The 20,965-nt window shown below is 47.1% G+C and overlaps 1 protein-coding gene across 2 annotated transcripts in view; it reads left to right on the plus strand.

Annotated features, from left to right (window-relative positions):
• COL5A1 (collagen type V alpha 1 chain) overlaps window positions 1–15,958 on the plus strand; it is a 158,797-nt gene extending 142,839 nt beyond the window's left edge. Inside the window, exons 58-66 of one of the 2 annotated variants that reach the window (XM_075055860.1) lie at window positions 573–680; window positions 1,191–1,244; window positions 1,936–1,971; window positions 2,755–2,808; window positions 3,189–3,447; window positions 3,873–3,985; window positions 6,123–6,191; window positions 9,877–10,110; window positions 12,916–15,958. In XM_075055860.1, coding sequence (XP_074911961.1) covers window positions 573–680; window positions 1,191–1,244; window positions 1,936–1,971; window positions 2,755–2,808; window positions 3,189–3,447; window positions 3,873–3,985; window positions 6,123–6,191; window positions 9,877–10,110; window positions 12,916–13,062 — 1,074 coding nt within the window. In that variant the 3' untranslated portion in view covers window positions 13,063–15,958. Of the gene's footprint in view, window positions 1–572; window positions 681–1,190; window positions 1,245–1,935; window positions 1,972–2,754; window positions 2,809–3,188; window positions 3,448–3,872; window positions 3,986–6,122; window positions 6,192–6,245; window positions 6,315–9,876; window positions 10,111–12,915 lie in introns of both variants that reach the window. The other variant, XM_075055862.1, reaches the window with a different exon arrangement.
• Window positions 15,959–20,965: the final 5,007 nt, after the last annotated feature.

Below are 20,965 nucleotides of genomic sequence, written 5' to 3' on the forward strand. Positions count from 1 at the left end.
CTGCTCTGGAAGCATTGGACGTATCTTTAGAGGAGAGATGGAGAGCTGTGAGTGTGCCCCAAAGGATGAACCGGGTTGTGCTGTGGGTCAGAGTGTGCCACTGCCTGTCTGGATCCAAGACTGGGTTTCCCATCCCCACGTCACCAGCTCTGATGACGACAAGATGACACGGAGCAGCTGAATCGCTGCATTCCCCTACGTCAGCCCTCGCAGTCCACGGCAGCTCTAGTTGTCACAGGCGCTTTAGCAGAGGGCATAGGGAGGTGCAGACACCTGGCTTGCTTTAGGGCATGATTCTCAACCTTGTAGAAATTTATGTAATATGTGTTAGCGCACAAAATGAGCAGGCGCTCTGGTGCAGCTTTTCTTTTTCTATATTTGTAGCATTTTCTGCTGCAAAAAGCTGGTGCTTTGCTCTGCTCTGCCACTTCCAGGTGTCAGGGATAGCTACAAACTCCTATCACCTTGCCTAGATATTTGGGGTTATGTCTAGAAATGTCTTTGCTGGGTAGCTTTGGCATTCAGTTACCTCCATTGAGAGATCATAATTAACATCTGCTGTTTTCCCCTAGGGTCATCCAGGTTTAATTGGTCTTATTGGACCGCCAGGAGAGCAGGGAGAAAAGGGTGACAGAGGTCTCCCAGGCCCCCAGGGTTCAGCAGGACCCAAAGGAGAGCAGGTAAATATTCTGTAAGACCTTAATTAAATGTGTTGTTTTGCTGTGGACTTTGCTGCCTTTGAGCAGGTACGGCATAGCAGAGATGGTCAACCTCGGCAGGAGACTCTTGCTAATTTTTGAGGAATATTTTCTATATTAATGTAGTTTATTCTACATGTGAAATGTAGAGATGTTCCAAAATGATCCATTTTAGTGGAAAGCAGATTCTCAAGGGTCATATGAAAAGAGTTGAATAGACTTGGAAGGATGGTAACATTAAATATGCATCTAGAGGACTGATTTTTAAAACTGTGTGCCTAAATGAGATATGAAGTTCCCCAGTCATGCTCTTGTCTGGATCACGGACACACTTAAAAACCAGTTAAACCTCCAGATTTGAATGGAATCCTCCAAAAGCTGTGAGCAACTGTGGTCGACTCACAGTGGTGAACTGTGCGCAGATGTTAGTTGTGTAGATATAGACCAGCATCGCTGCATGCAAGTCAACGTTGTTCTGCTTTTATTTTTCAGGGTATCACAGGTCCTTCTGGACCAATTGGACCTCCAGGGCCACCAGGATTACCGGTATGTGACAAGTAATTATCTTTTAATTTCTCAGGAGCTACACAGCCCCTCTGGGGTCACCTTTGTGCTCCCAGATACCCAGCTCGGTCCTTCTGGCCTGACCTTGTATGAGGATGCTGATGGGAAGGGGGGTTGCCCAGCTGAGCCCATTATAAACACTTGAATTGAGTTACAGGAGTACTGGGGGGTGACGCACGAGGTGAAAGATGGGCACAGGGGACGCGGCGTGATCGAGGCAGGGAAATTAGCCCACCCTGTTTTTCTCCCCCTTTCTTTTGGATTATCTACGATCACACGGTGATTTCTTGCACTTTTTGCTATTTGCGTTTTTTTTTTTCACTTGGGTGCCCAAAGACTGCAGCCTGCACCCTTGGGCGACCAGTATTTGCTCTTGCTGGGTGTCCTTAGCACGGAGCCAGGAACAGCTCCAGGTTATGGTAATCACACAGCAGCTTTTCCAGTTCCCATCCGGGCAGGAGTGTGGAGCGCTGACACAGATTGGTCTGACACAAACGCTTTTTTGTACGTTGGCAAATGAAAGCAACGCCGAACTCAAGTGGATGTGAAACAGAAAGGAAGTGAATTAAAAAGACCACCTTGTATAACACTACTCTGTCTCTCGCTAAGGAGAGACCGATGACTTCTCTGCTAGGAAACGTACTGACTCCTTTCTGTATTTTTCTCTATACAGGGTCCACCTGGTCCCAAAGGTGCTAAAGGATCATCAGTGAGTATAGACATTGTTAAACAAAGAGGCTGAGGAGCTCTTATTAAGTGCGTAACCTGCTGCGACTCCTCCACATCAGTGGCATTAAGGCAATTAGCCAAAGATGACTGTAGCAAATGTACCCTTTTCAGGCTGTCTAAGCCCAGAAATTATAATTGGGAAAGGTTTCTATTGCACACACTGTACTTCATTGAACATCAGTGCAGCAAAGATCATAAGGAGGAATCCAGTGCATAGTCCTTAGGAGAAAAGCTACTGCTGTAAAGTGGAGGGTATTAAAAATAGACTGTGAAGCGGGAGGTGGCAAGCTGAAAAGCAAAGAACTCTGTGAGAAATGCGACACTGAAGCGAGTTTCATGTTACAGATCTCCTATGCAGACAGCTAAAAATTCTTCTTGGGCAACTTCCTAATGTCTTTTTCCCAAGCAGAATTCAATGTTTTATTAATTTTAAGATTTTACTTGATTTATATAACTGTCAAATTGATTTAGAGAGTTAACGTTTTCATGCGTTCAAGGATCCTTCCTCATCCATAGGAAGCCTAAGCAAAATTTGACTGTTTAACCTCAGGTGTTTGATCTTTTCTTTTACCTAAGCATCGAAAATAACCAAAATAAATATTTTCTTGGGAGGGTGCAGGGAGACTCCTCTTGTGTGCCTGAAGGGACAGGGAGAAAGTTTTTTGCCACAAGAGACCATTACAAGAAATCATGTTTGGGATGTGATATGTGACGAGTGCTTTTTCTTGAGTGACTCATGTTTTTCCCTTGTTTTTCCACCCAGGGTCCAACTGGTCCAAAGGGTGAATCAGGTCTTCCTGGGCCCCCTGGGCCTCCTGTAAGTAGAACCCATTACATGAAGTGTGAAATGAGGTTCAGATTTAATGCGTGTTGTAAAGTGAGGAAGTGGAAGATTCCTGGACAAAGATTAGGCATCTCAGGAGTCCTAGCAAAGGATTGGCATCTCTTAGAGATGCTGGGGAAGAAAGCAGGATGTGAAGGGAGAAGTTACTAATGGGAAGATGGCAAGAGAAGATGGACCCAGTGTTCAAGCCTAGTAGCCAGGGGTTTTATCAGTACCATCACGGGTGTTTTACATGTCTACTGTGTATCTCGTGATGCTGTTTCTCAATGCTGGTGGCTGCTTTGGCCATCTCTTCCCCCTCTTCCCCACTGCCAATGCAGTAAGAAGTGGTGTCTTCTTTCGCCACAAATCAGGGTCCTCCTGGAGAAGTCATCCAGCCACTGCCCATCCAGTCTTCCAAGAGGACCAGGCGAAATATTGATGCCAGCCAGCTGGTGGACGATGGCAATGCCGACAACTACATGGACTATGCAGATGGCATGGAGGAAATTTTCGGCTCGCTGAATTCCTTGAAACTGGAAATTGAGCAAATGAAGCATCCGTTGGGCACTCAACACAACCCAGCACGTACCTGCAAGGATCTGCAGCTCTGTCACCCCGATTTCCCAGACGGTGTGTCCCGGGACAGAGGGGGTGCGGGGAAAATACTGTGGGTTTCCTAGCTCCACGCAGTGAATACAAGCGAGTGCAGGAAGAGAAGTAATTTGGGGAGTCCCTGGCCCTGGTGCCCCACAAGGAATGTGACTGACAGAGAAGGAATACGTAGAGAAGAGTTGCCCTAGATGATCGTTGTAGGTCCCTTCCAACTGAAATATTCTATTCTAGGAACGGGGATGTATGATGAAAAATAGCTATTCCCGTAAGGTGCCACAGTATTATGTGGAATCAGAACATAACCAGTTTTCCACAAAATACATATAAATAGTAGCCTATGACAGAGATGAAACATCCCGGGCAAGACAGTTGCTGAAGTGCCCATCGTCCTTCTTTCACAGTGCTGATTCTTTCTTCCCTTCTCTTTCCTCTCGTGCATCCAGGTGAATATTGGGTTGATCCTAACCAAGGATGTTCCAGGGACTCTTTCAAAGTTTACTGTAATTTCACAGCTGGTGGAGAGACTTGCATCTTCCCTGATAAGAAATCTGAAGGAGTAAGTCCACAAAACTTCCCCCTTCTCCCATATCATGGTGATAAGAGATTGTTTCCTAATATGAATATTCATAGACAGTCAATTTCAGGACAATTGAACAATAGGAAGCAAGGATTAAAGATACAGAACCTTTCTTTGTTACACAAGTTTGGCTTCTAAAATAGTAAGGAATACAAAAGAATATGTTTACAAAGAGAATTTCTTTGAGTAAGTCAGATTTAAACTGTGATTTGGGACAAGTCTTTGATGATTTCCCAGGCATAATAAAATAATTTTTTTTTACTTTGCTTTACGAAGGCAGAGGTGTGTGCTGGCGCAGGAGCTGCAGCTCCCCGTGAGCTTCATTTAACTCATTCCTTGTCTTCCTTCCTGCAGCCGGGCTGCTGCTCTGCTGTCTGCATGCATAAGCACCACTGATTCCTCTACCCTTAGTGTGTCTTCAGGCAGATGAGATGAATGTTTATCTCCTGTCATTTTTTCCTGGTGTTTTTTTGTGGGTGAATGATCCTAAATGATTGCAACTAGCCTCAGCGTTCTTCCTGGCATGGATGCACAAGGTTGATTAAGTCAGTTGTGTAATGATGTGCCTAGCTCAACCATACTCATAATTTTTGTCCTGTACCCATGCACTCTGTTTTCCAGAGCTGCTCTCCCCGATGCCTGGGGACCAGCTCTTGCACTGGCCAAGCAGAAACTCTTGCAAAGTGGCCTGGGGGAGTTCTTTCAGTATCACAGTTGTGCTCCAGCTGGGTTAAGATGCAGAAAAAGCTGTTCACTCCAGCGAAAGCCTTGCTGAATTTCTTCCGCCAGAAATATGTGCCAGCACAGAACAAATAACATGCAACGTAAATCTTCCTTGAGTTTTTGTTAGGGCTGTTTAAATAGGAGATGGATTTCTTCTCCTTGGCATTAACTTGCCATGGCTCTCCTCAAAATGTTGACAGCTTAAAAAAGCAGAGTCTGCCTATGTTCTTACAGTTGCTCAGACTCTTGCCACATTGATTCTGCGAGTGGCTCTTTGGCCCCGTCTTGTCCACTGTGGAGCTGCTTTTCTGACCGCTGCGATGCTCCTCAAATGCAAATTGTGCTGCACCTTTGCAATACTGTCGTAAATAAGAAAACGCTTCAGCCTGCTCTTTTTCCATGTGGAGGAACGAAAACAGCTACCACACCAGCATTAAGTATTGGCTGAGTGGTTTTATTATAAGCCACAGCAGAGTTTAAGCCATATCCCCTTTTAGTCCATCCTTAACCCAGCAGAAACACACTGACTTGCTTTATGGTTCACGTACTGGAAAGGAAAGGACAATCCCAAGACACCTGCTTAGAGCTTGGCTATTGTTTTTGGGGAGATTTACGGCAGAAGTGAGGGAGCTTGTGGGAGGGTAAGGGAGCAGACAGCAGCCACGCTTCTTTCTTGGGCTCTGACTCAGAAAGAATGATTCAGCTGCTTAGACGGGGCTGCCATAAAGGATGCTCCGACAGCTCATTTCTTGTCAAGGTCACCCCCTGCATCGCTCCAGGTAGTTGGAGCTCCGTCGTGTGCGATGGTCCAGCACCGACTGCGGAGGATGCGCTGCCTGTGCCATACCTTATTGCTGCACAAACGCAGGAGGCAGGCAGAGACTTTTCCTTAATCACATTTATTGCTTTTCCCAGCCCCACAGCATCTGGATTTGGCGTTAGACTGACAGCAGCCTTCTCTGTTATCAGCATTGTTTTTTCCACCTCAGCCCTCCCATGAAGATCAATGCACTTTTTACCATTGATATTTCCTTTCCTCCTCTCTATCTTCCCTTTTATCTCCCCTGCCGATAGACTGCACTGCTGGTTTTGCATCCGAAGTCTCTAGGAGGCAGAAATCATTAGCCCTTAGCAAAGGAGGCTGGTGCCAAGGCAGCGCTGGGCACCCAGGATAGCACCGTGCCATCCTGTTCTGCTTAAGAGGCTGCTGGCACCTTAAGGCTCTGCCAACTGGTCTTGTAACTGGTGTATAAAGATTAAGAAAACATTTTAAAGGAAGTTGGGCAGTTTCAATAAGACATGCAGACTCTGCTTATGGAACTGAATGTAACTTTTTTTATTTCTTTTTTTTTTTTCTTCTTTCTCTCTTTCCTCCTTGCCGTCCACAAACTAGGCTAGAATTACTTCTTGGCCAAAGGAAAACCCAGGCTCCTGGTTCAGTGAATTCAAGCGCGGTAAACTGGTAAGATGCATCTTGGTGCTTTCTGTTTTCTTTAACCCGTGTCATATTTTACAGAGTAAAATGGCTCGTTGGCCCAAAGAACAGCCTTCCACATGGTATAGTCAATACAAGCGGGGGTCTTTGGTAAGTGGCTAACCTTGGCCCTCTAGTCTGAATCAGAGCGCGTCATCTGCTTTGGTATGGCCAGATCTGTTGCATTCTGCATGCTGGACTAATAGCCGTCACGAGTCGCAGTAAAAACATTTAAGGTGGAATACTGAAAAAAGAAACAAAACCCCATGGGGACGCTTTTTTCCAGTCTGCTTGAGTGGAAACCTAGGAGCAGCTAATGAGCTTTCCCCAGCGTTAAAGGCGACACGCGGATGTGCTGGGGGACGCTGCAGAGATGAGACACTGGAGATGAGCCACATCAGGGGCTCCTGTGCCGCCTCTGGAGCTTGGGAGACATGAAGTCATTGGTTTAAAGGAAGATTTCAAGGCACGTGCGTTTGCCAAGCCTGGTGGACAGGAATTTGACTTAGTCACAATTAAGGATTTTTTTTCAAGGGACAAGAACTGTCGTAAGGTCAAACAGTGTTTGATGGCACCAAGCAAGACAGCAACATGTAAAACAGAGAAAAACTCTGGTATTTTGTCCTGTAACAGGACATTCATGTTGTGGATAGATTGCTCCCACAGAGCCCGAGCCCTGGTCAGGGATGTCAGAGCAGCAACAGATTAGTGTAAGCTAGGTCTCCGTAAGCAACACAAATCTCCCGCATGTATATCAATTCTTGTAGGATTAGCAGGATGCAGATAATGAGCTCAGTCAAATCAGGAGAATTAGGGAAGAAGGAAATATTCAGCGGATAAAACCGACCCGGCCCTGAAAGCAGGAGATGCTCTGACATACCGTGCTGAGCTGCCTTGTGCAGTCATCCTCTCCCCAGGGCAGAGGTTTCTTGCAGTGCCCCAAACTTCCACCTTAAAAGGCAAACAACAAAGAAAATCACCGTGTTGTTTTCCTAAGCCGCATTTCATTGCCACTAAACACGTTTTGCTCTGATTCTGCCCACAAGAAGGATATGGCTTCTGCAGCTTTTCTGCATTATCAAATAAGGCCGTAAAGCCAAGGCTTCAGCCTCGTAGCTCCTTGGAGGGCAACTACTCATAGCTTAATTAGAGAGCATTTCATCGTTTAATATTATGAGTACCTCCATTTCTCCATCTTCTCTGCTTTGCTTTTTTTTCCCCCAGTCTGTTTATCAGCTGTGTTAGAGGCTGAATTGCCAACCTAGAGCTTAGGGCCCATTTTTTTTAAATAGGAATTTCAGTGCTACTTTGAGCCCTTTGTTCCATCTTTTTCTGTCTTGCCGTTTTCTTGCTTTTTTACCTGCCCTGCATTTTCTGTTTGGAAAAAAGCCACCAGCACGTAGAAGATCTGCCTAAGCAAACAACAAAACTGTTAAACACACAAGCCATAAAGTAAAGTTGGATTTATTTTTTTTTTAAAAGTACCTCTAATTTCGCCCCAGTCAGTACTTGGAACCATGAGATTGGTAAACTGGGGAGACATTTGCCTGGACCCAAAATCACTTGAAATCTTTGCGTAGATGGGTGGGATGAATGACTTTGAGTTCCCCTCTGGGTGCAGCTTTGCTCCTGTTACTCCACAGAGAAGGTCCCTGGTGTCCTTCCATGCAGCCCAAGCACGGTCTCTTGGGGGGGCTGAGCCCACGGGGATCCCCAAAGCCGAGGGGAAGATTTCCACCCGGCTGCTCAGCACTGCCAAGAACACGGGCTGCTGATGTGTGTCAGGGGGCTCCGTATGAATCTCAGTGCTTGCACGAGGTGCGCAGCCATGAAGATGGTTGCCTTTCTTCTGGGGCTATCTAAAGTAAGAACAACATAGTAAATATGAAATAAGAAGAAACCATCTTGTTCTGATGCTTCCGCACCCTCATTAATCAATGACACAGAGTACTTGGAGCTGATTTCTTACCATTTCTCATGATGCAGCCAAACTGCATTTATTGGATAAAAAGGTTGCAGATGTTTTCTTCTGGACCCATGCTTTTCTTCTGTGTGTGTTACACACAATTCCCAGTAGCTCTAACAAGGCCTGCCACCCGTCCTGTCCTATTATCCTTCATAGCCATATGGCATCTGCCACAGGGAAATACCATCACAGAGAAAACAGAAAAGGATGGATATTTGCAAAACTGTGTTCCCACAAGCAAGCCTTATGCACACAACCAGTTCCCAGTGGCTCCAGTTGTAAAGCTGGGACAGGTCTTCCTGTAATCTGCGGAGGCAGAACAGCAACCGAGACCCTGTAACAAGCAGTCAGGCTCCCAAACTAAGCACTGATTTGAAATAAGAACAAATAAGAGAAGCGGGTCCTGCAGAGCAGTAGTGCAGATCACCTGTCATTGGGTGCGTGCCAAGTAGTCGGCATTTTGTGTCTCTCTCCTTCCACGTCCTGGTGGTTTTCTGGTAGCTCTCCTCCTGGCATGTGTGGCTCTCTCATGGTCAGTCATATTTAACTCTCAGGAGGACAGCGCAACGGTATCCTGACAACCGGTTGGTATACTTATTTAGTTTTATTATCTTTTTACTCATGATTTTATTGTCTGGTTGTAAATCTCTTCTACTGTTTGCAGCTTGCACCGATGTTTCGTGGTACCTCGAAGAACACTACGCTGTTTGTGTGCCTGTATTTTTCTCCTGGTCATTTCTAAAGAAACGCACTGTCCATAGAGGACAGTAAGGAGCAGCAGCTCTAGTAGCTTGGCCATGGCTGGGGATGTCACCTTGAAGTACAGTTAGTTTATACACGCAAACTAGCTGTCCCGCTGGGTGTTTGCTTCCTTGGTGGGGTAAAAGAGAAAGTCCCAGAAAGTCTTGAAACCCCTAAGTGCTGGAAATGGGTTTCAATAAATTGTGTTTTGCAGAAATATATTTCTAGACACCATTCTCCTCCAAGGGAGAAAAGGAGCCTGATGTGCAGAATGGAGCAAATCCCTGTGCCAGTGCAGCTCTGTGTTTCATGACGTGCCCTAAGAGCAGCAAAAGCATTTTGCCTTTAGCTGAGCGTAGCCTTGCCGACCAGGGCAGCACCGAGTCCTTATCAACAGAAACAGGATTGCTGCAGGTGAAGTGCAAAGATTGCTTAAAAGCCAGTGTGTTGGTGCCCAGGAAAAATGAATGGGAAATACCCCAGTGTGTACAGAACAAAATACCCACAGCACTCAGAAAATCATCTCAAATAGGACAGAAGAATAAAGCCTCAAACCCTTGCAGAAATCTGCTTTTTCTCCTCTTTAAAAGCTGGAGAAGTATGCTCAGTATTGATTTAAACTTGAGAAATACATCCCTAAATTTGCTTAGCACTGCACTTCTTTCCAACCAGGGCTGAAATCCCCCTTCCTTTCTCTTCCTACCCTGCAGTAGCCTTATTTTTTTAGCTCACAACCAGCAAGAGAAATAAACTGCCCTCAGTAGCCATGCCCTGGCTGCAGGAGAACCAGAGCAGCCCCGTGCCCGTAGCGTGGCAGGAGCAGTGTCTGCACCCCGGTGGGGTGGCAAGACCGAGCCCCACGTCCAGGGTAATAAAGATGAGTGAGACTGGTGGTCCTCAGACCCCCCCAAACTCGTTGCATTGCCCCTCACTGCCCAGTGTTTCCCCCTTCTTTGCTTCTCATAGCTCTCCTACGTGGATTCAGACGGGAACCCCATCGGAGTGGTGCAGATGACTTTCCTCCGGCTCCTGAGCGCCTCGGCCCACCAGAACATCACTTACAACTGCTACCAGTCCGTAGCCTGGCACGACGCCACCACCGACAGCTACGATAAGGCGATCCGCTTCCTGGGCTCCAACGACGAGGAGATGTCCTACGACAACAACCCTTACATCCGAGCCGCCCTCGACGGCTGCGCGGTACGTGGGCAGAGCTGGTCTTGGCCAGTCCCTGCAAAACGGGTCGGGGCTGGAGGTGTCTGTCCCCCTCCCCTGGTTGTCCAGCATCGTCTGTCTCGGAGCAAATCGCCTCCAGATTTTCCGTGCCTGCTGATGTAGTTGCCTTGAGGATCGTCCCCTGCATGGGAGGCATCAAGTTCGCTCTTCCCTGTGCTGGGAAGACATGATTCCACTCAAGGTCAGGGGAAGCTGCAGCACCTCTAGGAACCAGATTAATTTGCTTTATTGCTGGCTGTGCATAAAGGAAGGGATCTGCCTAAAACCACCAGTTGCTTTTAAATGTCCCCTCCTTGCCTTTGCTCTTACTCTGTTTACTCACACGGGGAGAGACAAGTGATGACACCCGGTTTCATATTAAGTTTTGCAGGCTTTGATAATTTTTTTTAAGTGCTTTCAAGAAATCTTGGAGGCAAAGCACTAAGGGTTTGGCATTGGGTCGGTTGGGTTTGGTTTTTTGCGGCACGCTGCTGCGTGCAGCCCCAGGAGGGGTGCATGGGGGTGCATCGCTGCATCGCCCCAGGGCTGGCTGCAGCGCCCAGCTCTGGCCTGGCATCCCTTGAGCGGCCAGAGGAGCCCCAGCACAGCGCTTTGGTTTTCTCCATCCTTGCAAGCTCCCCTGTCCCTCACGGGGAGCTGCCTGTGCCCTTAGGAAAGGACAAACCCAAGTGAGACAAGTAGTCACAGCCCTGGGATGCAGGAGACAGAGGTTTGCGTCCCCGCTTGCGGTTCAAATGCAGCTTTTAGCATCTTTCTCTCTAGCTTTGTTCCCCGTGACTTTTTTGCCCGGCGTGCGGAGGCAGGCGTTACGCTGCAGCCCTCTTCTCCCACGCAGCCGGCTCGCTCTTCGCCTTCGCTGTGGCTAAGAGCGGCAGCTGGAATTTCCAAAGGGGCCCAGCATCCTCCCTTTGCTTCTGCCTCCTTCTGTTGGGTGCCTCGTTCAGGACGGAGCTCTAACAAATCTGCCCTCGGGAACCGAAAGTTTGGCAAAGCAGGTGCTGCTTGCATTTATTTTGAGACCCAGCTTGCTGGTGCAAAAGCACGAATAATTCTCACCCTCTGCTTGAAGCCCACGGGACGGAAAGAGTGAGAGCTTTGATGGAAAGAGCCCTCCACATAATCTGAGATGAAAGCGGTTCTGTTCTGGCACACGCACGTTTTTTACTGTAGGAGCGACGAGAAAAATCAGATTAGAATCACTTCTTTTAACACTCTTGCAGAGAGGGAAAGGGCATCCATCCTGCTTCTGGAAAGACTCAGAAACTGCGTGGGGAAGTTTATCCTTAAGTACTTCATATCTCCTGCTAACGCAATGTGTCCTTAGTAAAAAGTGCCTTCCCCTCCCTTTCCTTTCTTAAGTCTCAGGGATGCTGCAAGATCGCACGCTGCACATTTTAAAGCAGATGTGCCTGCTGAAAACCCTTTTGGTTTAAGCGATTTGGCTCCGGTGCCCTGCATTCCTCTCCCTAACGAGAGATATTTGCATGGAAAGAGGATTGTAGCTCCTCCGAGTTTATTTGCTTGGTTGCTTCTCGCAGGCGGCTGTTAGCACAGCCAGTGTCAGGGTCGCAGATAAATGACTGTGGCAAAAACTAAAGCAGTGGGAGCAACAGGCGCCCGCGGTGCAGGAGCATCAGGAGAGGCTGAACGAGCCCCAGTGCGATGGTGGGACACAGAGATGTCATCTCCTGGCTCAGAGCTTTGGGCATCGCTTCCAAACCAGTATGTCCCAGTTCTTCCTCTCTGCTAGAGCTGTTTCTGCAGGCTTGTAAAAAGGAGGTAAAATATGCTAAGGGAGCTTACCGCAGCCTTGCAGAAAAAGGCTCTGCGTCTTCTGTACTTCAGTACCGTCTCTGGTACCCCGGTAGGTCATCCTCCTTAAACCACAGGCAGGATATTTAAGATTGAGCCCTACCATGTGAAAAATGAGGTTGGGCTGCCCGACGCAGCGTTGCTGCAGAGGTCCCAGTAGGACCCGTGCTCTGGTGGTGATGAAGGCTGCTGCAGCCGGCGCCGGCGGATCTCCAGGGCTAATGTTCAGGCCATTATTTGAATGTGTTTTTCCTGATCTTACAGCCCTTTATCAGTAGCTGTGATATAGCCTATTCTTCTGAGACACACAAATCGGAGGGTAAGGTAGAGCCAAAAACTGCTCCATAAATTCACTTGTTTGTGCAGCTTTGTATGCCCTCGGGTGCACTTCTGCTCCTCTAATAATTATTTATATTTTGGAAATAACTGTATGGCCACCAGGCACGATAAAAAGACAACATCACCTTGTGAATTCCATCAAACTTTAAATGTGATCTTTTCAGTAGTGCTCGGATAATAGCCAAACTAATATATTCAAATTAAATCACTCGCATTTGCTCAGCAACCCATGCGTGTCCTCGAGGAGGCAAAACAGCTATACCACAGCCACAGCAATTTTACCAGGCTCCTGTTCCAGCTCTGAGATCTAACAGCAGAGTTAGCGTCTTTTAATCTGCATGGCAGCAGCTGCTTCTGCTCCAAAATCTAGGCTCAGGACAGTCGTCTCCCAGGGGGTTGCTTAGTGGTCAGCATCCCACTTGAGAGCACGTCTGCTCGATCTGCAGGGTAAATGTAGAGGGGTTTGGTGCTGGTTGCCTCTAATTAAGCTCAGAAGATGCCTGGGCAAGATCATCACCGTATTCCCAGCTGACTGGTGAATGCTCGTTCGTGATGACTTGCTCTTGTTGGGTTGGAGGCATCATCAGAGCTCCTCTCTCTCCCTCTTCTCCCCATCAGGCAAGGAAGGGCTATCAGAAGACTATCCTGGAAATCAACACGCCCAAAGTAGAGCAAGTACCTATAGTCGACATCATGTTCAATGACTTCGGAGAAGCGTCACAGAAATTTGGATTCGAGGTGGGACCGGCTTGCTTCATGGGCTAAGAGCCACCTGAAAACTAGTCTCCAAATGAGCAACCTCGTAACCTCATTGCGCCATTTAATTAATTAAAAAAAAAGAAAAAAAGAATTCCTTGTCACATGCACGTTCTGAAACTGGACAGTGATGGGTTATTTTTTTCCGTTTTGTTTTGTTCCTCGTTTTGCCCGAATTCCTCTGCGCCACCGCACCCACACGTACCGAACCGCCGACCGAGAGGACCGTTCCCGCGACAGACGCAGAATCGCATGACCGACCGCCGCATGCGTGGCCCCGAGACCTGTCCCCGTGCCGCCGTCATCGCTGCTCCCACCGCTGCTGCTCCACGGCCACCCAGCAGACCCCACCGCCATCAAAGACTTCTTCTTCTTCTTCTTGCCACGAAGCGATACCAAGCGCTTGTCTATAGATTATTGTTTGTTTGTTTTTAAGGAAAAAATGGAAAAAACTTGAAACTCCTGTGTTCAGCTTGACGTTGAAGTCCCGGCAGTCCTGGCTCCAATCCAAACCCCGCTCAAGCTCATCGGAGGCATTTCGTTGACTTCCATGAGATTTAGATCGGCTCTAGCAAGTAGAAATCATGGCCGCTTCCAGAATTTTTAAAATCTCCATCGAATCGCGGAATTCTACATTTTACAAAATTTAACCCCATGAATTTGATCGCTAAAATTCACACTGGGCATCTCTTTCCCATGTATTAAAGGTGCTTATATTTTTGTATGTTTGTAAGTAAATATTTGTATTGTATATTATTTTAAATGTTTAAATGTTTCTGGCTTCAAAACATGCATGTGACCCTGTCTGTGTTAAAACCACCACCCTTCCCACCACCATCCCAGCCAAGCATCCACCTGGGAATGAAGACGGCGGCTCACATCCTCACCGCTCCTGCCCCTTCCCAACCCCAAGCCTGGATGTGGAGGGGCTTGGAGTTATGCCCAGGCACGAGTCTTTGCAGGATGAGGGTCCAATGAGTGGCAAAGCAGCCTCCCGAGCCACAGATGCCTTTTGGAATGATTCATTTCAAAATAAGGAAATTAAAGCCGCTTTTTAACAAGATTTCTACAATACCCTGACCTAAAAGGAGGATCCGCTTTGAGTCTCTGCCTTTTTATACACTTGCTTGCCTTAACAAAAATGTTTTAAATTAATTCTCCTTTTTTTCCTTCAGCATTCTTTTAAAATAATAATAATTAAAAAAAAAAAATCCATTCCCAGCGGCAGATTGCAGTGGCAGGGGAAATCCATTTGTCCTCTCTGAATATGAGGTATAAAAAAAAGGAAAAAAAAAAAGGTGCTTTTTATTTTTACATGTCTCTGTGGTGCTATCTATTTGAATAACTTTAATACAACACTGGTGATACCCTGCCATTGGCCAATCTCCCACCAGCCTTTGCTTTTTAGCCACTTTCAACACAGACTGCAGGCTTTTGCTACAGTCTTTGATTATAAATGCATGCCACCTTCATATTTTTATGTAGAAGACCCGCTCTTTTCCTTAATTGTATTGCAGTAGCTTATACGGTCCATGTAGAAGAAGTATTAAATATGCTTACATCTTTTTTCTTTTTTTTTTCCAAGACTATTCATGCATTTTGTACGGTGGTAACCATACCAGATTGTACTCAGTCGCTGAATGTTTGTGGTGCTAATTTATGTATTTGTTAGATGTCCTGACGTGATGCTGAAGCCGTGTGGGTGCCTGCCCGCCGAGCGCTCCCGGGAGTCTGCAATTTTCTTGGTCTTCCCACGGTGGCTCTGCCAGGATGGCTTTTTTTTTTTTTTTTTCCATGCAGCGTTTTCGGCTCGCAACCTGCAGACACCATCTTCTTTTTCTGTTTGTTTGTTTGTTTATTTGTTTGTTTTCTCCCTGGCCGTTTTCCTCGTTTAGATCTCTTGGCTGGAAAATAGATGTTGGAGGGTGTTTTTTTATTATTATTTGGCCTGGAGTATTATTACAGCAATGCTTGAGCCAAGGGGGGTCTTTCACCATAAAGGAAAAGACATCACATTTACTGTGAAGAAAAGCCTATATATGATGTCTTTTCCCCCCTCCTTCCCAAGCAGAGAGCAGCAGCGTCCAAGGAAGGGAGGCGAAGCCATGCTGGAGGGAGCGGCGATGCCGCGCGGTGCTTTTCGGTCTGGGAGAGCCATGTCCATCCGTCTCCCTTCTTCTGTTGTGTTCTCTCGTATATTTTTTTTTTTTCCACTTGGGGAATAAAGAAAAAAAAAAAAGGTGCTACCCTAAAAACTGCAGACTCCGGCAGCGAAGCAGTGAAAAGGAGTATATAATAATATATAGGAGAATTCAGTTTCTCAGTCACCTTGGCAAGAGCCTCTTGTACAGGAACAGTGGGAAGGTCAGAAAAGGTTGCACATTCCTCTCTGCAACAGAAAAGCCATATATTGATGTATGTACACACGTGTGCGTCTGTCTAGGTCATGTGATTCTGTTACAAATTTTCATCAAGGGAGCTTTTTTCTTTTATTTTTCCTTTTATTTCTTTGCTTTAAGAAAAAAAAATTCCTCTGTTGAATTCCACAGTGTTGTAATTGTACTGAGCTCCAAACTGTTCCGATTTCCCCAGACCACTTAGCTACGGTATATTGCAATAAAATTACTACTTGTATTTGCAGACATTCTTTTTGTGTAATTTTATTTCCCTCCTCCCTTAATATATATGACTTGAACAAATGTTGATAAGAAAAATAAAACCTATGGAAAAAAATTTTAGTACATAAGGCCCTTTTTAAAATATAGTGTCAGATGACATATTGTACATTTCTTCAAAGTCCAATAAACATGTCATAAAATTTAAGTGTAATGCCCATAAGAGCTATTTTTAAATATTTTAAACCTGTGTAATAAAGGAATAAATGTAATAGATTTTTTTCAATAAATCAAGTTTACTGTTTCCACCTAAACCAACGTGATGTGAATGTCTTCTTGAAGTTGATTGCAGCGTGATTTCCCCACGACCCCTCTGCTCGGTGGAGCCTGAAGAGTTCATCAGAGGAGCGGTGAAAGTGCTTAAAGGTAATAGATACTGTAAAATAATAAACCAAACCCATCAGAGAGAGAACTTCCAGGCCTGGAATCTTTTTTTTTTTCTCAGTGAGAAGCTCCAATCAACCCAACAGTGTAAAAATCCAACGGGGGGGTTTCAGTGGCTGGGAGCTGGACGAGAAGATCAGGCGGCCGCCAGCTCTCCACCTTCTCCACTGCGGCGGCAGCGGCACCCGAGGAGTCTTCGCTTGGCACGGCAGCCTTTGCTCTGGCCGACCTTCTCGCCCCGAGACGAATTCAGGAACCAAACCATTTCTCCACGTTCTCGGTGAGCTCCTCCGCCCCCAAACTCACGTCTCGGTCCCAGGGCGCTGCTGCATGGACGTGCTGGGGGAAGAACGTAGGGGACGCTTTGCTCGTCCTCTCCTCCTTCCCTCCGGCGGGTTTCACTCCAGGGATGTGCAGGATGACGACAGCTCCTCTGGAAACCGCTGTAAGGAATTGCATGTATCTGCCTGCTCACGCCAGCCGCTCCTGCCGGATTCGCATCACTCTGGTTCTCAGGGGCTTCTTGCAAAGATCATTTGATGATTGGCGCTGCTGGTTTACAGGTTTAAGAAGATGCCTGCACCTTGAAAACGTGTCCTTACTTGCAACACGGCAGGTACGTACAGTGCAAACACACACACGCGTGCGCAAACCCACCTCTGTGCACAAAGCTTTGCAATGACCGCACCAAGCTCTGTGTCCCGTCAGCCTCTTCCCTTCATTCTTTAGCTGCAATGAGTGGTAGATCTTGGATTGAGATGTTCAGGTAAGGAGCCAAAGTCCTTTAGTCTAAATGTATAATTAACTTGTAGGAGTAGTTTGGGGAAATCTTGGGGTATTATGGCCAAATCTTCATCCAAATGGACCCCAGAAATGCAGAGGTACTACAGCTGCAGGGAGAAACTAGGGGGAAAATCCCTTTAATTGCTTAGACCTAGCTAGAAAGATCTAACTTAGATCCTGATGACGCTTCAAGGTGACACTAACCTCTTCTGTGCTGACTTGCCAGTTGTGATTTGCACTGGATCATTGCTGGCTGCAGCAAACACTTTCAGCAAATGCCTCAGGGTCTCACTGCCCAGAGGAGCTTTGATCTGCTGTTAGGAAAAAGCAGAGATGTGAGTGAGGATTTGACTGGTTTTGGAGCTGCCAGACACAGGAGCCATACCATATTTTTCACCTCTTTTCGTGTATCGGAAAGGCCACGATTTGGTGCTAGACCTCCAATGCAGTAACTCTGTCTGCCAGGTGAAACACAGAAGGTAATTTTTGGAAGATCCACAACAGAAAGCAGCAGATTATCAAAACAGGCTTTGAGCACACAAGACAGTTCAGTTTTGCTCTGAGGACAGGGTGAAGATGGGACAGCTCAACCCAAACCCACGCACACCTCGGGGGCTCTGCTGGATGGAGCTCAGCACCCACGCTGGTCCTGGTATAACTCGGGGAGTGAGAGTTAACCAAGCGCAGCTGAGCCCAATTGTGTTTCCAATGACCTTTAAAAGTAGCTGAGCCAGCCTGGGCAGGGGAAGGGTAGCTGTAAGGCTATTAGTGTCTGCTTTGCTCTGCCTGTGATTTTTTTTTCTAACAGGCAGGTGCTTAACTAGGCTGGGATTTATGCACTTCTGTGTATTGAGAAAGAAGGTGAAGCCTGAAGAGTTTTTCCCATCCAGTTACCAGAGCTGACCCAGGCACAAGGATGTTTACGCTTGCTTCCTGGCTGTTTCCTAAGGTAAAACATGAATTGCTCTGTGACTTGATTTCTGCCGGTAAAAGGGGAAATATTCCTTCTTGGTTTATTTTTTAGCCCTGTTCTAGAGGAAGGGGCCCAGGTCCTCATGCTAGCTGCGTGTCTGTTGGCTCCCTGTCTTTTATCTTGGAGTCCCTTGGCTTGCTTCAGCTGGTAAAGCAGCGGCTGTCCCTAAAAAAGCATATTCCTACGCGATTTGTAAGAGTAGGCAGCGGGGCAGGAAAAAGAGCGTAAGCTCAACCATATATTAGCCACCTGAGAGTCCACCACGAGGTTACCCGTAGGACGGGAGGCCGCAGGGAGCGCAGCCTCACGCAACCATCGCTCGCACGGGATGAAGCGCTGGTGCTGGTGCCTCCTGGCCAGGGATGCGTGGGAGCAGCCGGTCCACGGGGACACGGGCTCACCATCTGCCAACCCGGCTGCACCCACCCCGGTGTGGTGCAAAACGGTTTTTCCAAAAAGCAGCTTCTTCTTAGTTGTGCTTCGACCCTGGGGATGCACCACTGGTGACCGGCACGTTCCTGCTCCTCCTGGGAACTGGTGGGGAAGGGGTCAGGATCAGCAGCCCCGGGCTGGAGGCACAGCTCTGTCGTGTACCGCTCCCAGTTTGGTCCACGCCGTGATCACACCGTTTGCTCTCTGCAAGACGCTACGGCTTTGGTTGGGATGCATCCTGCTCTATTATTATCTCTCAAAGCAATGCTTCTCCTGGGTCCTTAAATACCGTGTTTATGTGCGACTGGTAAAAATAAAAATGGCTAAAAAAGAAGTGTTGGCTGTGATTAAATTTAGAGACCAGATCCTGGGTATTTCTTTCCTATGGTCTAGGTGAGTTTGGGCAAACAACCTAGAAGAAAAACTGTGAATGGCTGTTTTATACAAAGTATTGGGCTTCCTTAGTGTGACTAAAGCTCTTCTGGAAATAAAGAAACAGCAAGACAAAGTGGGAGGCTATAATGAGAAGGGGAGAGGAATGTGCCTTAGCATGAAGAGAATATGTAAAGCGTTGGGTAGAACGAGGCTTTCACAGCATACAAGGCAAACTAGAGTTATTTTCATTGTTCAGCTGCTTTTTGTCCAGCATCTTCTCCCCAGCTGGGCCTCGTTTGACTTGTTTGTTTTATTAGTGTCTCAATCAAAAGCCTAGAACTGATCTGACCCACAGCTCTGGAGAAAAAAACAAAACAAACAAAAAAATCTCTCCATGACTTTCTATGAGAAAGCAAGTGAGCTGGAGATGCCTCCTGCCTGGCAGCTCACCACCACCTGTAAATTAAGCTGCAGAGACTCCAGCAAAAGCTAATACAGTGCAAGTCAAATGTATCCCCTTTCTCTTAACACCTTGCACAGGAACTGTGCCACTGCAAATTCAGTGCTGTGGCTTTCCTGCCAGCCAGGCACTCCACCAGACAGACAATTTCCAGATATTTTTTTTTTTTAGTATTTTTTTTAACATGAGTGATCTGAGCAGGACAGACCGCTGCCGCAGCGGTGAGGCGCATCAGGCTGATACTTACGTCTCTTGGCACCGTAAGCCTCGCGTCCCTCTGCCAAGAGCATCGCGTCCCATCCTCTGCCGGGGTTCGGGTGAAGGCTGCAGCCTGCGGCAGCGGCGATGCCCTGGACCTTCACCCACAGCATGGCTGGAAATGCTCAGGGATGTCTCAGCTTGCAGCAGTAATGGGAATTATTGGCACAAGGGCTGTCAGCTGCGCTTGGTAATACTCAACAATCCCGGCTCCTGCTAGCACTGTGCGACCCGACCATTTCTTTCCAGAGAAAATCGTGTTTTACCCAGCCAGGGCAGGCTCTGCACAGGCTCTGCCCAGTGCTGCAGCGGGTGGTGGGGCAGGATCTGGCCCTGCAGCCGCCTGGTGCTGCCGAGGGCTGAATCTGAGCTCATCTGACACAGCCACCTCTTGTGCTCTCCCTTTTTGCTCCACTTTCCCCTCTGCTTTGCCATGCTGCATAATGTGACAGCAGCAGGTGGGAAGCAATGTTTTATCATAATTATCCATAAATCATTGTGTCACTGCAGTGGGGACTTCTGTTTTTTCCTTCCTTTCTGTTTTCTTTGCATGTATTTTCTTACTTTCAGGCAAGAGCAACCCTTGAATCCAACCTGGGCTGATGTTCTCAACATCTGCCAGTCGCTGTTTAACCAGCGCTGCTCTCCTGCCGTTCTGCAATGGCCCAAAACTGCAGAGCTTTAATGCTTTTCAAGGCAGCTGGCTTAATCCAAGCTCTGAATTCAACCAGGAGGCACTACCGATACTAGAGAGTACAAAAGCGCAGTTTCATGGCTTGAGCGATGACAGAAAAAGACAAAGCTTGAATAGCAGCCCTGGAATTCAGTGCTTACAGCCAGGTGCCGGGATGCGCAGTAGGTCTGTAGTGCTTCTCCCTGGGCTGGTCTCCATCTCTCCTCCAGAGGAGCAGGATGCTGTCCCGCAGTTAGCAACTGACTGGGGACTGCAAAAGTCACCAGCGCTAAGCTCTGGTCCACCAGGATTATCCTGCAAAAGCACCATGGAGCAATCCATTGGATCGTTACAGCCTTGGAAAGAATTTGCTCTTAACTCATCCCTCCCTCGGTGCTTCCAGCTGGGGGGAATGGCGGTCCCCTCTCGCATCAAGGAGAGCTTCAGTACCAGCATCTTCTCTGGACACATAGTCAACCTGCTGGATTTGGGGCTTTCTTTGGGTTTTTCCCCAAGTCACAGCACTGAAAGCTGGTTTTGCTTTTGATCTCCAAGGCAGGCGGAGCGTTAATGTGCTGTAGTTTTATTTATGGCCCCTATTGCCATTTCATTTATTCCTTGTAACTTCTCTGGCTGCAGATTTTTTTCCATCCTGGGGCATCATGGCAGCAAAGTGATTTTCTCCAGAGGCACAAACTCAATAGTTCAGACAGGCCCTGCGTGTTTCTACCTTCATAGCAAACAAAACTTAGCAATTTATGCTTGTATTTAATGGGTTTTCTCAAATAGCCCAGAGCAAAAATAAACACCCCAAAGAAATCAAACACATGAAAACCCTAAAGAAGAAGCTGTTTTTCTCCTTCAGAGAGAAGCCAACATGCTTGTTTTTTAAGAGATGC

Source organism: Buteo buteo, chromosome 23 (genome assembly GCF_964188355.1).
Source record: "Buteo buteo chromosome 23, bButBut1.hap1.1, whole genome shotgun sequence".
In the NCBI taxonomy this organism is placed as follows: Eukaryota; Metazoa; Chordata; class Aves; order Accipitriformes; family Accipitridae; genus Buteo; species Buteo buteo.